This window comes from Pristiophorus japonicus, chromosome 26 (assembly GCF_044704955.1).
Source record: "Pristiophorus japonicus isolate sPriJap1 chromosome 26, sPriJap1.hap1, whole genome shotgun sequence".
NCBI classification, from domain to species: domain Eukaryota; kingdom Metazoa; phylum Chordata; class Chondrichthyes; family Pristiophoridae; genus Pristiophorus; species Pristiophorus japonicus.
Window position 1 is genome coordinate 12684801 of NC_092002.1, and position 16666 is coordinate 12701466.

General features: G+C 52.6%; 1 protein-coding gene across 1 annotated transcript; it reads right to left on the bottom strand.

Annotated features, from left to right (window-relative positions):
- Positions 1–343: 343 nt before the first annotated feature.
- Positions 344–15874, bottom strand: dmac2 (distal membrane arm assembly component 2). The gene is made up of 6 exons (XM_070867834.1): positions 15817–15874; positions 14611–14792; positions 11052–11132; positions 8900–9039; positions 6062–6224; positions 344–3156 (listed from the first exon to the last, which is right to left on the bottom strand). The coding sequence occupies exons 1-6, from the start codon at positions 15835–15837 to the stop codon at positions 2967–2969; spliced, it is 777 nt and encodes a 258-aa protein (XP_070723935.1). The 5' UTR covers positions 15838–15874; the 3' UTR covers positions 344–2966.
- Between the last annotated feature and the right edge of the window lie 792 nt (positions 15875–16666).

Sequence of the window (16666 nt, forward strand, 5' to 3'; positions counted from 1 at the left end):
CTTTGGTCTTATCGCCTGCTGCCATAATACTGATTTCTTTACTGGGGTCTCGAGTCGTAGGCTTTCCAGCCGATCAGTGATTAATTAACTAACACACCGCCGAAGTTAGACGTCTATGGGACCTCGAGCCGACTACCAACCGGAGGGTTCGCAAACCGGAGGCTTTCGGAGTCGCGTAGAAGGAGAGGCGAATTTAGACTTTTGACCGAGGACTTTTATAAAGAGGAGTCCTTACCTCAGTATGTAGGTCCGATGTCCAAAATTCAGTTTCTTTCCTCAGCGATCCTGTTCGTGACGCCAAAATTGTTAGATCTCTTAATTTCCAATGAAATACGAACTCAGGTTGTAGTTTTAATGTAATTTTATTCTGGCAGCAGCAACAAGCTTCTGGCTTTTTAGCCAGGCCTTTGTCCTTCTGAGACCACATGGCCAAAATGGCTGTACTTATACCTGGTTCAATTTACAGAAAAGAACTCGCCTTCTTTGACCTTATTGGCTCAATTGATAGTCTGTTAACCTTTTAATTGGCTTGCCACCCAAGGTCCTAAAATGTCAAGTTGATTGATGACTTAATGCAATGTGATCTGTGTTTTTTCAAAACTGCAGCCGGGCTGCAGAGCTTGAATTCTCTATCAGTAGTGAAATGTCCCAAGGCGCTTCACAGGAGTATTATGAGATTAAAAAATTGACACCGAGCCACATAGGGAGAAATTAGCTCAGGTGACCAAAAGCTTGATCGAAGAAGTCGGTTTTAAAGAGCGTCTTGAAGGAGGAAAGAGGTAGAGAGGCGGAGAGGTATAGGGAGGGAGTTCCAGAGCTTGGGGCCCAGGTAACAGAAGGCACGGCCACCGACGGTTTGAGCGATTATAATCAGGGATGTTCAAGAAGGCAGAATTAGAGAGCAGACATCTCAGGGGGTTGTGGGGCTGGAGGAGATTACAGAGGTAGGGAGGGGCGAGGCCACGGAGGGATTTGTAAATAAGGATGAGAATTTTGAAATCGAGGAGTTGCTTGGGGTTGGGGGTAATATTTTAACATGGATAGAAGATTGGTTGACAAACAAACAGAGAGTCGGGATAAATGGTTCATTCTCTGGTTGGCAATCAGTAACGAGTGGGGTGCCACAGGGATCAGTGCTGGGACCCCAACTATTTACAATCTATATTAACGACTTGGAAGAGGGGACTGAGTGTAGCGTGGCCAAGTTTTCTGACGATACAAAGATGGGAGGAAGGGCAATGTGTGAGGAGGACATAAAGAGGCTGCAGGAGGACATAGACAGGGTAAGTGAGTGGGCAAGGATTTGGCAGATGGAGTATAATGTTGGATAGTGTGAGGTCTTGCACTTTGGCAGAAAAAAATCAAAGAGCAAGTTATTATTTAAATGGAGAAAGATTGCAAAGTGCAGGAGTACAGCGGGACCTGGGGGTACTTGTGCATGAAACACAAAAGGATAGTATGCAGGTACAGCAAGTGATCAGGAAGGCCAATGGAATCTTGGCCTTTATTGCAAAGGAGCTGGAGTATAAAAGCAGGGAAGTCTTGTTGCAGCTATACAGGGTATTGGTGAGGCCACACCTGGAATACTGCGTGCAGTTTTGGTTTCCATATTTATGAAAGGATATACTTGCTTTGGAGGCAGTTCAGAGAAGGTTCACTCAGTTGATTCCGGGGATGCGGGGGTTGACTTATGAAGAAAGGTTGAGTAGGTTGGGCCTCTGCTCATTGGAATTCAGAAGAATAAGGTGCGATCTTATCAAAACGTATAAGATTATGAGGGTGCTTGACAAAGTGGATGCAGAGAGGATGTTTCCACTGATGGGGGAGACTAGAACTAGGGGACATGATCTTAGAATAAGGTGACGCCCATTTAAAACTGAGATGAGGAGAAATTTCTTCTCTCAGAGGGTTGTAAATCTGTGGAATTTGCTGCCTCAGAGAACTGTGGAAGCTGGGACATTAAATAAATTTAAAACAGAAATAGACAGTTTCTTAAACGATAAGAGGATAATGGGTTATGGGGAGCGGGCAGGGAAGTGGAGCTGAGTCCATGATCGGATCAGCCATGATCTTATTGAATGGCGGAGCAGACTCGAGGGGCCTTATGGCCTACTCCTGCTCCTATTTCTTATGTTATGTTCTTATTAGGGTTAGGGTTAGGGTTAGGGTTAGGGTTAGGGAGCCAATGTAGGCCAGCGAGCACAGGGTTGATGCGAGTTAGGGCATGGGCAGCCGAGTTTCGGATCATCTCTTGTATAGAATGTGGGAGGCCGGCCAGGAGTGTGTTGGAATAGACAAGTCTGGAGGTAACAAAGGCACAGATGAGGGCTTCAGCAACAGATGAGCAGAGGCAGGGGCGGAGACGGGTGATGTTACGGAGGCGGAAATAGGCGGTTTTAGTTATGCTGCGGATATGTAGCCGAAAGCTCATTTCGGGGTCAAATATAACTCCGAGGTTGCGAACAGTCTGGTTCAGCCTCAGACAGAAGTTGGGGAGAGGGATGGAGTCGGGGGCTGGGGAACGGAGATTGTGGCGTTCAATTAGGGATGGTCAATAAATGCTGCCCTTGCCAGCGATGCCCACATTCCAAGAATGAATAATTTATAAACGACACCACGAAGATAAACTCCTATTTAATAAACTTTTCGGTTCAGATATTTGAAACTCTGCATTTAAATCGAGGCAAAAACATAATTCAAGAGGAACGCAAAGCACTCTTTAAGCCGACAAGGTCCTGTAAGGGTAGCCTTGCGATGAGGTGAGCTGCAGTTGGAGACTGACTGCACAGGTCCCCACAGACCAGGCTCATTCACTCCGCTGGGTTTATCGTGCACAGGTGGGGTGAAGCTGAGCTGTGGCTCCTGTGCACCCTCTAGTGGCCGATTCCAGAGTGGCAGTCACGCTGCAAAGGGGGCTGTTTGCCCGAGGGAGGAAATTGATTTGATCGAGGATAGCTCAGTCCTGTTCACAGGTTTGGATTGGGAGAGGAGGCGCTGTGTTCAGGGCTCTGCTCCTCCCGGGGCAGCTGCACCAACCCGTCCTCGTACTCAATGCCCACGATCTCGCACTGTGGCAGACTCTCCTCCAGCAGAATTCTCACCAGTCCCGGGCTGTCCACCCCGGGGAGGTCAGACAGGTCCAGGCGCTTTAGGTTCCTGCGCAAAAAAAAAAAGAGACGAGGGGCTCAGCGACTCATTGGGAGGCCAAGCCTGCAGATTGTTAGAGGTCTCCGGGTCATCAGTGTGGTTTTTAGGTATCACAGCCGTGGCTCAGTGGGCAGCACTCTCTCTCGCCCCCAAGTCAGAAGGTTGTGGGTTCCAGTCCCGCTCCAGACCCGAGCACAAAAATCTAGGCCGACGCTCCCAGTGCAGTGCTGAGGGAGCGCTGCACTGTCGGAGGTGCCGTCTTTCGGATGAGACGTTGAACCGAGGCCCCGTCTGCCCTCCCAGGTGGACGTAAAAGATCGTTGGATTATTTTGAAGAGCAGGGGAGTTATTCCCGGTGTCCTGGGGCCAAAATTTATCCCTCAACTTCACTAAAAACAGATGATCTGGTCATTATCACGTCACTGTTTGTGGGAGCTTGCTGTGCACAAATTGGCTGCCGCATTTCTCACATTGCTGTTTGTGGGAGCTTGCTGTGCACAAATTGGCTGCCGCGTTTCCTTCGTTACAACAGTGACTACATTCCCAAAGGGCTTCTTTGGCTGTGAAGCGCGTTGGGACGTCCCGAGGGAGCGAAAGGCTGCTATATAAACGCAAGTCTTTGTTTCAAACGGCTAAAACCGGGACAGGGCCCCGCCGAGGTCAGAGGTCAGAGCAGGGGACGGTGAACTCGGCCTCACTGGGAAGAGCGAGGCCCAGGATCACGTCAGTGGGTCCAGGCGGCTTCACAGGGAGCAGCTTGTTCAGGCAGGTGCCGGGCCCAGCCTGTGAGCCCACAGAGAACTCCAAACATCCAGCCACAGCAGCAACAGGAAGGTGAATCAGCGGCTCCGCGATACACAAGCTGGGGGAAACAGAGAGACGCTTGTGCTTTGACAACACAGCCAGGTTCATCCCCAATAGAGCCCGCAATTTGGAAGTAAAGTTTGAGTAAATTATGAGGCTCAACACCTTTATTGAACTGACAAAAATTTTAAGCCGTTTCAGGCTTTTCAAACTGTTTCCAACAAAATATCAGATACTAGTTTTTTTTTAAACTTTCACAATTCTCCTTTTTCATTTTGAAATCCCTTGAACACAATCGCTTTAACCATCTCTCCCGGAAAGAGCTGTGTGTGAAATTGGGCTTGCAAATTAAAAAGGGCACTAAAGACTTTCCCCACCTCACGACATCCCAAAGCGCTTTACAGCCAATGAAGTACTTTTTTGAAGTGCGGTCACTGTTGTAACGTGGGGAACACGGCAACCAATATGTGCACAGCATCATCCCACAAACAGCGAAGTGATAATGACCCAGAGAATCTGTTTTAGTGATGCTGATTGAGGGATAAATATTGGCCCAGGACACCGGGGAGAACCCCACTGCTTTTCATGTTCAGATCAGCCATAATCTCATTGAATGGCGGAGCAGGCTCGAGGGGCCGAATGGCCGACTCCTGCTCCTAATTCTTAGGTTGTGTTCTTATGTTCATCAAAATAGTGCCAGGGGTTCTTTTACGTCCACTTGAGAGAAAGAAAGACTTGCATTTATATAGCACCCTTCATGACCACCGGACGTCTCAAAGCGCTTTACAGCCAGTGGAGTACTATTTGAAGTGTAGTCACTGTTGTAAGGTGAGAAACGTGGCAGGAACAATTTGCGTACAGCAAGCTCCCACAAACAGCGACGTGATAATGACCAGATAATCTGTTTTGCTGACTGAGGGATAAATATTGGCCCCCAGGACACTGGGGCGAACTCCCCTGCTCTTCTTCGAAAGGGTTTACTGTCTCATCCAAAAGACGGCACCTCTGACAGTGTAGCACTCCTCTGGAGCAGGACTTGAACCCACGACTTTAAGAACATAAGAAATAGGAGCAGGAGTAGGCCATTTGGCCCCTCGAGCCTGCTCCGCCAGTCAATAAGCTCATGGCTGATCTGATCATGGACTCAGCTCCACTCCCCTGCCCGCTCCCCATAACCCTTTACTCCCTTATCGCTCAAAAATCTGTCTATCTCCGCCTTAAATATATTTAATGACCCAGCCTCCACAGCTCTCTGGGGCAGAGAATTCCACAGATTTACAACCCTCTGAGAGAAGAAATTTCTTCTCATCTCAGTTTTAAATGGGCAGCCCCTTATTCTAAGACTATGTCCCCTAGTTTTAGTTTCCCCTATGAGTGGAGATATCCTCTCTGCATCCACCTTATCGAGCCCCCTCATTATCTTATATGTTTCGCTAAGATCACCTCTCATTCTTCTGAACTCCAATGAGTAGAGGCCCAACCTACACTCATAAGTCAACCCCCTCGTCTTTGGAATCAACCTAGTGAACCTTCTCTGAACAGCCTCCAATGCAAGTATATCCTTCCTTGCCTCCTTGATAAAATGCAACATCCCCACCGACACCTGGGAGTCCCTGGCCAAAGACCGCCCTGAGTGGAGGAAGTGCATCCGGGAGGGCGCTGAGCACCTCGAGTCTCGTCGCCGAGAGCGTGCAGAAACCAAGCGCAGGCAGCGGAAGGAGCGTGCGGCAAACCAGTCCCACCCTCCCTTTCCCTCAACCACTGTCTGTCCCACCTGTGACTGAGACTGTGGTTCCCATATTGGACTGTTCAGTCACCTGAGAACTCACTTTTAGAGTGGAAGCAAGTCTTCCTCGATTTCGAGGGACTGCCTACGATGATGATCCTTCCTTAAATACGGAGACCAAAACTGCACGCAGTGCTCAAGGTGTGGCCTCACCAATACTCTGTACAGTTGTAGCAGGACTTCTCTGCTTTTATACTCCATCCTCCTTGCAATAAAGGCCAACATTCTGACTCGGAGGCGAGTGCTATTCACTGACACCGAAGGGAAAACCAGTTTTGCACCCAGCCCAATGAGCTGTCACTGTCCCCGGTTGGCGTAACTTACTTCAGATGGTGCAGTGAGGCTAGGCCTCGCTCCGTGACCCTGGGGCAGCCAGCCAGCCCCAACTCTTCAAGCGAGTCTCCAAACACCTGCAGCCGGCTCAAACACCAGTCGTCGACATGGGGGCAGCTCCTCAGGTTCAAATACTTCAGCTCCTTCAAACACACTGAACAGGCAAGGCACATGAGAAAAAGAATCACATTTATATAGCACCTTTCACAACCTCAGGGTGTCCCAAGGCGCTTTACAGCCAATGACGTACTTAACTGCAATCACTGTTGTAATCATAGAATGACACGGCACAGAAAGAGGCCTTTCGGTCCATCGTGCCCGTGCCAGCTCTTTGGTAGAGCTCTCCAGTTAGTCCCAGTCCCCCTGCCCTTTTCCCTGTAGCCCCTGTTAATTTTTTCCATTCAAGTATTTATCCAATTCTCTTTTGAATGTCAGGGTTAAATCCGTTTCCCACCGCCCTCCCAGGCAACGTGTTCCAGATCACAACTTGCTGCGTAAAGGACTGTTTCCTCGTGTCACCTTCGGTTCTTCTGCCAATCACCTTAAATCCGTGTCCTCCGATTACCGACACTGGGAACAGGTTCTCCTTATTTACTCTAACGTAAGAAATACCAATTTCAGCACAGCAAGGTCCCGCAAACAGCAGTAAGATGGTGACTGAATAATTAGTTTTAAGTGATTTTGTTCAGGGATAAATATTGGCCAGGACACCGGGGATAACGCCCCTTCTTCTTTGAAATAGTGCCGTGGGATCTTTCACGTCCACCCGAGAGGGCTGACGGGGCCTCGGTTTATCCAAAGGAGGACATCTCTGATAGTGCTGCACTGGAGCGACAGCCTGGATTTATGTGCTCAAGTCCCTGGAGTGGGACTTGAACCCACAACCTTCTGACTCAAGAGGCGAGGGTGCTACTCACTGAGCCACGGGTGACCCCTAAGAGCCCAAAGTTGGAGGGTCACAGGTTCACACAGAGGCTGCAGTTACTGGCCGATTACACAAGGGGGCAGGCTGGGAGGAAGAGGCTCAGTCAAGGATTGAATGATGGCCTCAGCACTGGGAGAACTCCCTCTGTTCTTCCTCCAGTAGGATCTTTCCTATCTACCTGAACAGGGTTGGGTTTAACGGCTCATCCCCATCCGAAGGATGGCCGGATTTCATTGGTCAAGGCCTGTGAAGGGGTTAAAGTGCAGGACCATCTGACTTGGAGACAAAAATGCTCGCAATTGAGCCAATGCGACATCGGCAGTACAAGGCATGGAGAACATCGATCTGATTAGTTTCACATGTCCCCTGGTCTTTGTAATCAGACACATGAGGCGTGAGGGATTGTGGCCAGTCGTGAGGGGGACCAGGGGACAGACAGGGCCTGAGCGTACAACAACAACTTGTATTTATATAGCCCCCTTTAACGCAATAAAACGTCCCAAGGCGCTTCCCAGGAGCGTTATTGGACAGAAATTTGACACCGAGCCATAAGACGATATTAGGACAGGTGAGGTAGGTTTTAAGGAGTCTTAAAGGCGGAGAGGTTGAGGGAGGGAATTCCAAAGCTGAGGCTTCAGGCTGGTGGAGCGATGAAAATCGGGGGATGCGCAAGAGGGCAGAATTGGAGGAGCGCAGAAATTTTGGAGGGTTGTTGGGCTGGAGGAGATTACAGAGGCAGGGAGGGGTCAAGGCCACGGAGGGATTTGAAAACAAGGATGAGAACTTTGAAGCCAAGGTACCCAGTTTGTCTGGACCAATCAAAACTGTGCGCTGGTTAACAAGTGTTGGGGCATTCGCCCCGTTGAGCCATGATTGGTCGCGCTGTGTCCAGGAAAATCCCAGCCCCGTCTGTGTTGATTAATCTGGTCTCAGCCAAAGCAGGCGTGTTACAACTGGGTCCAGACCCCGCCCCCACCCCCGGGTTAGGGTGGGCGGAGGGAGAGCACAGCCAGTTCTGGCAAGTGTCTGTGGGTGTTAGCCTGTCAGGTGACGACCGGATGCAACTCGGCTGCGATGCACTCCAAGGTTGAATAGCCGCCACCATTCACAAGAAGCAGCATGGCCAGTGGGATGAACTGGAGGACAACCGTATCACGAAGAATGACTTGCATTTATATCGCACCTGTCACCAGCTCAGGAAGTCCCTAAGCGCTTTACAGCCAATGAAGTACTTTTGGAGTGTAGTCACTGTTGTAATGTGGGAAATGCGGCAGCCAATTTGTGCACAGCAAGCTCCCACACACAGCAATGTGATAATGACCAGATAATCTGTTTTGGTGATGTTGGTTGAGGGATAAATATTGGCCCCAGGACACCGGGGAGAACTCCCCCTGCTCTTCTTCGACATAGTGCCGTGGGAACTTTTACATCCACCTGAGGGGGCAGACGGGGCCTCGGTTTAATGTCTCATCTGAAAGACGGCATCTCAGACAGTGCGGCACTCCCTCAGCACTGCACTGGGAGTGTCAGCCTAGATTTATGTGCTCAAGTCCCTGGCGTGGGACTCGAACCCACAACCTTCTGACCCAGAGGCGAGAGAGAGTGCTGCCCACTGAGATCACCATAGAGCCAGTGTCAGCTGTGGCTCAGTGGGTAACATTCTCGCCTCTGAGTCATCGCTGTGTGTGGGAGCTTGCTGTGCGCAGATTGGTTGCCGCGTTTCTCACGTTACAACAGTGACAGCGCTTCCAGAAAAAAGTGCTTCGTCGGCTGTGAAGCGCTTTTTGGGGCGCCCTGCAGTTGTGAAAGGCGCTATATAAATGCAAGTCTTCCTTTGGGAGAGGGCGGGGAAGGGCGAAGTTTGGCTGCGAACCTTTGAGTAACGGATGTCACGCGACGCTTACCTAAGTTCTCCATCCCGTCGTAGGTTATTGAGGAGCCGCTGGCATCAACGGCCTCCAGCGGGACCTCTGGGAGATGGAGGAAATCCCAGCTGAACTTGCCCCGTTTGTTTGCGCGGAACCATTCCTCCTGACCGGCAAACCTGCAAACAACACAGGCCGCAGTCAACGCTCCCCGTAGTTTCTCCTGGCTCCGCGTGGAGGCCCCTTTAAGGGCCGTGCGTAATGCGTAATACCGTGCGTGCGTGATTTTGCATCGGAAGGCCGGCTGCGCGGGTTTGCTGGAGCGCTGGGCAGCCGCATAACGGGAACGTTGGTCGGGATCGTTGCCTGTGACCCAGGCGAGGCTGGAGTGAACCACAGTTACAACACGCGCCGTGTGGGGGGGGGGGGGGGGGGAGGGGCCCGCTTGTATCCGTGCCGACTCATTGCCAGAGCTATCTGGGAGTCATCATCATCTTCAGTGCCTCCGAATCGAGGAAGACTTGCTTCCACTCTAAAGGTGAGGTCTCAGGTGGCTGAACAGTCCAATACGGGAATTACAGTCTCTGTCACAGGTGGGACAGACAGTGGTTGAGGGAAGGGGTGGGTGGGACTGGTTTGCCGCACGCTCCTTCCGCTGCCTGCGCTTGGTTTCTGCACGCTCTCGGCGACAAAACCCGAGGAGCTCAGCGCCCTCCCAGATGCACTTCCTCCACTTAGGGCGGTCTTTGGCCAGGGACTCCCAGGTGTCGGTGGGGATGTTGCACTTTATCAAGTGCTCCTGTGTGTCTGCTCACAGGTTTGTACAGCTGTTGATGGACACACCATGGCGCACAATGTTGCTGTCCGGAGGACCCCAGTGGAGTGCTCTCTACGTAGGAGTCTTCCTTTTATCCATCGGGGACTTGGCCTGGAGGCTGTTGATGACCTTTCGTCCCCACTGACACCTGGGAGTCCCTGGCCAAAGACCGCCCTAAGTGGAGGAAGTGCATCCGGGAGGGCGCTGAGCACCTCGAGTCTCGTCGCCGAGAGCATGCAGAAACCAAGCGCAGGCAGCAGAAGGAGCGTGCGGCAAACCTGTCCCACCCACCCTTTCCCTCAACCACTGTCTGTCCCACCTGTGACAGAGACTGTAATTCCCGTATTGGACTGTTCAGCCACCTGAGAATTTGCTTTTAGAGTGGAAGCAAGTCTTCCTCGATTTCAAAGGACTGCCTACGATGATGAAGTCTATCTATATCCCTTTGCAGCCGTTTTGTGTTCTCCTCACAACTTACTGCCCCACCTAGCTTTGTACCATCAGCAAACTTGGATACATATCTTTCAATGCAAGTTTCCTTTCATGTGCCTCGCTTTATTGTTTAGGAATTTTTACGGGCAGGAAGAACTGGAAGCTGTGCAATAAGTGAGTTAGCAACTATGCAGTACTCTGATATGTGCGCACACTAGGTCTGTGCAGCAGAGCAGATCTCCAGTCGTCTTAGTATATACACTGGAATTTAGAAGAATGAGAGGGTGTCTCATAGAAACATATAAAATTCTGATGGGACTGGACAGGTTAGATGCAGGAAGAATGTTCCCGATGTTGGAGAAGTCCAGAACCAGAGGTCACAGTCTCAGGATAAGGGGTAAGCCATTTAGGACCGAGATGAGGAGAAACTTCTTCACCCAGAGAATTGTGAACCTGTGGAATTCTCTACCACAGAAAGTTGTTGAGGCCAGTTCGTTAGATATATTCAAAAGGGAGTTAGATATGGCCCTTATGGCTAAAGGGATCAAGGGGTATGGAGAGAAAGCAGGAATGGGGTACTGAAGTTGCATGATCAGCCATGATCATATTGAATGGTGGTGCAGGCTCGAAGGGTCGAATGGCCTACTCCTGCACCTATTTTCTATGTTTCTATGTATAATCCTTGCCACTGGACCGAGACCTCGCTCTGTCAAGCCCGTGTGGTGGCTGGTGTGCAACGGTCACCCCGCGTTAAAAAAATCCACCCACAGGCATCTTCCACCCTTCAGGATGTAGTTCGGGATCCGGAATATTAGGTCCTTCATTGAAACACCCGTGAACTCATCCCTTTTCTGGCGTGGAAGCAAGTCACCCTCGCTTCGAGGGACTGCCGATGATGATGACGAGCGCCATGGCCTACGGTAAGATTATACCGTCACCTACCGTACTGCACCTCTCTGGCACAGGATGTAGTACGCTGCTGCGATGTAAGCTCCGTACGTTGCCTGGGTGTACCCGTAGTAGCTGCAACAGAGAGAAAAGTTGCATTTATATAGAGCCTTTCACGGCCTGGAATCAGTGAACGATGCAGGAGCAGGCCATTCGGCCCGTCGAGCCTGCACCCCCATTCAATATGATCCTGGCTGATCATGCAACTTCAGTACCCCATTCCTGCTTTCTCTCCATACCCCTTGATCCCTTTAGCCGTAAGGGCCACATCTAACTCCCTTTTGAATATATCTAACGAACTGGCCTCAACAATTTTCTGTGGTAGAGCTGACCCACTGCCCCCCCCTCACCCACTGCCCCCTCGTCCACTGCCCCCCCCTCGCCCACTGCCCCCCCTGACCCACTGTGCCCCCCCTCGCCCACTGCCCCCCCTGACCCACTGTGCCCCCCTGCCCCCCCTCGCCCACTGCCCCCCTGACCCACTGCCCCCCCTCACCCACTGTGCCGCCCCACCCAGTGCCCCCCTGACCCACTGCCCCCCCTCACCCACTGCCCCCTCGCCCACTGCCCCCCCTGACCCACTGTGCCCCCCTGCCCCCCCTCGCCCACTGCCCCCCTGACCCACTGCCCCCCTCACCCACTGTGCCACCCCACCCAGTGCCCCCCTGACCCACTGCCCCCCCTCACCCACTGCCCCCCCTCACCCACTGTGCCGCCCCCACCCAGTGCCCCCCTGACCCACTGCGTCGCTCCCCCGACCCACGTCACTCCCCTGACCCACTGTGCCCCGCTGACCCACTGCGTCGCTCCCCCGATCCACGTCACTCCCCTGACCCACTGCGCCCCACTGACCACAGCGCCTTGAGTGCGCACCCTGTTGCCCACCCGTAGGGCCGGCCCTGCCCTTTTCCACAGAGCTGCCATGTTCTTGTGCCGGGAACATGCAGGGAGCAAGGGAGGTCATCATTGTGAGTAACAGCCTTCATTGAGCCTTCACACACTGGGTTACTTTGATGGACAATAAGATTTGGATAAACCAGGAAACACACAGCTGGGTAACTGGCTGCTTCAATCCTTCACACTCCGATTGCCTTTTACAGCTTTGTCTTTTAGATGAGACGTTAAACCGAGGCCCCGTCTGCTCTCTCAGGTGGATGTAAAAGATCCCGCGACACTATTTCGAAGAACAGGGGAGTTCTCCCCGGTGTCCTGGGGGCCAATATTTATCCCTCAATCAGCAAAACAGATTATCTGGTCATTATCACGTCGTTGTTTGTGGGAGCTTGCTGTGCGCAATTATTTCTGCCACGTTTCCCACCTTACAACAGTGACTACACTTCAAATAGTACTCCACTGGCTGTAAAGCGCTTTGAGACGTCCGGTGGTCATGAAGGGCGCTATATAAATGCAAGTCTTTCTTTCTCTTAAGTGGACGTAAAAGAACCCCTGGCACTATTTTGATGAACATAAGAACACAACCTAAGAATTAGGAGCAGGAGTCGGCCATTCGGCCCCTCGAGCCTGCTCCGTCATTCAATGAGATTATGGCTGATCTGAACATGAAAAGCAGTGGGGTTCTCCCCGGTGTCCTGGGCCAATATTTATCCCTCAATCAGCATCACTAAAACAGATTCTCTGGGTCATTATCACTTCGCTGTTTGTGGGATGATGCTGTGCACATATTGGTTGCCGTGTTCCCCACGTTACAACAGTGACCGCACTTCAAAAAAGTACTTCATTGGCTGTAAAGCGCTTTGGGATGTCGTGAGGTCGGGAAAGTCTTTAGTGCCCTTTTTAATTTGCAAGCCCAATTTCACACACAGCTCTTTCCGGGAGAGATGGTTAAAGCGATTGTGTTCAAGGGATTTCAAAATGAAAAAGGAGAATTGTGAAAGTTTAAAAAAAAACTAGTATCTGATATTTTGTTGGAAACAGTTTGAAAAGCCTGAAACGGCTTAAAATTTTTGTCAGTTCAATAAAGGTGTTCAGCCTCATAATTTACTCAAACTTTACTTCCAAATTGCGGGCTCTATTGGGGATGAACCTGGCTGTGTTGTCAAGGCACAAGCGTCTCTCTGTTTCCCCCAGCTTGTGTATCGCGGAGCCGCTGATTCACCTTCCTGTTGCTGCTGTGGCTGGATGTTTGGAGTTCTCTGTGGGCTCACAGGCTGGGCCCGGCACCTGCCTGAACAAGCTGCTCCCTGTGAAGCCGCCTGGACCCACTGGCGTGATCCTGGGCCTCGCTCTTCCCAGTGAGGCCGAGTTCACCGTCCCCTGCTCTGACCTTTGACCTTGGCGGGGCCCTGTCCCGGTTTTAGCCGTTTGAAACAAAGACTTGCGTTTATATAGCAGCCTTTCGCTCCCTCGGGACGTCCCAACGTGCTTCACAGCCAAAGAAGCCCTTTGGGAGTGTAGTCACTGTTGCAATGAAGGAAACGCAGCAGCCAATTTGTGCACAGCAAGCTCCCACAAACAGCAATGTGATAATGACCAGATAATCTGTTTTAGTGATGTTGATTGAGGGATAAATATTGGCCCCAGGACTCTGGGGATAACTCCCCTGCTCTTCTTCGAAATAGTGCCGTGGGATCTTTTACATCCACCTGAGAGAGCAGACGGGGCCTCGGTTTAACGTCTCGTCTGAAAGACGGCACCTCCGACAGTGCGGCGTTCCCTCAGCACTGCACTGGGAGTGTCAGCCTAGGTTTTCATTGGCTGTAAAGCGCTCTGGGACGTCTGGTGGTCGTGAAAGGCGCTATAGAATTGCAAGTCGGCTTCTTGTCTCACATTAAGTGTGCGTGTATCGGGTTCCACAGCGACTACTGCCATCTGGTGCCAGCTACCAGATACTGCATCCAGCAACACGGCACCATGGGTGGTATAGAGTATGGGGGGTAGACTCAAACGACATATGTGCATCCTACCATTCCAAAGCACATTGCATTGCATGAAAGAAAGACTTGCATTCATATAAGTGCCTTTCAAAAACCTCAGGATGTCCCAAAGCACTTCTGAAGTGGAGCCACTGTTGCGATGTAGAAGTCGTGGCAGCTATGGTGGGATTAGAATTCCTGTTCTCTGGACTATCAGTCCCGTAACATAACCACTACACTACCGTACTGCACTGTGGGGCACTAATAATATCACGGTGTCAGTCGTGGGTCAAGTCCCACTCCAGAGCAGCACTGTCAGAGGTGCCTTCTTTCGAATGAGGCCCCGTCTGCTCTCTCTGGTGGATGTAAAAGATCCCGTGGCACTATTTCAAAGAAGAGCAGGGGAGTTATCCCCGGTGTCCTGGCCAAATATTTATCCCTCAACTAACATAACAAAAACAGATTATCAGGTTATTATCACATTGCTGTTTGTGGGAGCTTGCTTTGCACGGCAGTGACGACACAGCAAATAGTAATGTACTTCATTGGCTGTGAAGCGCTTTGGGTCATCCAGAGGTTGTGAAAGGCGCTACATAAATGCAACTCTTTCATCCTTTTTAATAACTGGCTGCACACTTGGCCAATCTGCGACAGATTTCTTTTGCTCTGACGGCACTTACGCATTTTGCTTCCGGAGGTTCCAGTTTCGAAATGCCATGCTCCAGTTAAACAGGTTTTCAACGTCATAAAAGCGTTCATAAAGTTTCAGTAGGCCGCGCTGTGCCCAGTGAACCGGCGCTGGCTTCGAGGACGTACTGTACGCCTGGCAGCATCGAGGTAACAGGCGCTGCCACTCTCTCACCTGTAATTTAACACGACGGGGTCACTCTGCAGCATCACAACTGCCCATACCCCCCCAAACCTGCCCAGTGACACACCGACTGACCCCTGACCCCCACCGACACTGCCCAGTGACACACCGACTGACCCCTGACCCCCCGACACTGCCCAGTGACACACCGACTGACCCCCGACCCCCCCAAACCTGCCCAGTGACACACCGACTGACCCGACCCCCCAACACTGCCCAGTGACACACCGACTGACCCCTGACCCCCCAAACCTGCCCAGTGACACACCGACTGACCCCCGACCCCCCAAACCTGCCCAGTGACACACCGACTGACCCCCGACCCCCCAAACCTGCCCAGTGACACACCGACTGACCCCCGACCCCCCAACACTGCCCAGTGACACACCGACTGACCCCCGACCCCCCAAACCTGCCCAGTGACACACCGACTGACCCCTGACCCCCCGACACTGCCCAGTGACACACCGACTGACCCCTGACCCCCCCAAACCTGCCCAGTGACACACCGACTGACCCCTGACCCCCCAACACTGCCCAGTGACACACCGACTGACCCCCGACCCCCCCAAACCTGCCCAGTGACACACCGACTGACCCCTGACCCCCCAACACTGCCCAGTGACACACCGACTGACCCCCGACCCCCCAAACCTGCCCAGTGACACACCGACTGACCCCTGACCCCCCCAAACCTGCCCAGTGACACACCGACTGACCCCCGACCCCCCCAAACCTGCCCGGTGACACACCGACTGACCCCTGACCCCCCCCGACACTGCCCGGTGACACACCGACTGACCCCTGACCCCCCCCACACTGCCCAGTGACATAGGCGGGGCGAGGGGCGGGGCTATGTGGAGGGGGCGGGGCTAGGGTTGCAGCGTCAGTCCGCCGTGCGCCCCGCGCGGAAAGGCCGGGCCGGGAATTGGGTTCTCGGACAGCTCGGGGCCTGAGCTCTTCCCTTCCCCCGGGACCCGGCTCCCTCCCCTCGCCCCCCGCCCCCGGGACCGACCGGTCTTCCCGCCGCCGCCATCTCCCGCCGCGCCAAGGAGCCTGCTCCGCGCCGAGAGCGGCCCCACTCACCCTCCGGGGCAGCGCTGGGAGGAGCAGCGCCACCCGCAGGCGGGAGGAGTGAGGTGCAGCGCTCCCAATGAGGCTGAGAATGAACCCCAAGTCTCTGCTTAGAGCAGTCAGGGTCATTGGTGTCCTCCAGTAATTCTCCCGGACCCACCATCATCGGCAGTGCCTCGGAATCGAGGAAGACTTGCTTCCACTCTTAAAATGAGTCCTTAGGTGGCCGAACAGCCCAATCCAAGAGCCACAGTCTCTGTCACAGGTGGGACAGACAGTGGTTGAGGGAAAGGGAGGGTGGGACTGGTTTGCCGCACGCTCCTTCCGCTGCCTGCGCTTGGTTTCTGCATGCTCTCGGCGACAAGACTCGAGGTGCTCAGCGCCCTCCCGGATGCACTTCCTCCACTTAGGGCGGTCTTTGGCCAGGGACTCCAGTGGGGATGTTGCACTTTATCAAGGAGGCTTTGAGGATGGTCCTTGTCACGTTTCCTCTGCCCACCTGGGGCTCGCTTGCCGTGAAGGAGTTCCGAGTAGAGCGCTTGCTTGGGAAGTCTTGTGTCGGGCATGCGGACAATGTGGCCCTGCCCAGCGGAGCTGATCGAGTGTGGTCAGTGCTTCAATGCTGGGGATGTTGGCCTGGTCGAGGACGCTAATGTTGGTGCGTCTACCCTCCCAGGGGATTTGCAGGATCTTGCGGAGACATCGTTGGTGGTATTTCTCCAGCGATTTGAGGTGGTATTTCTCCAGCGATTTAAGGTGTATACCTATCAGTTGACAAATTAAATACATTT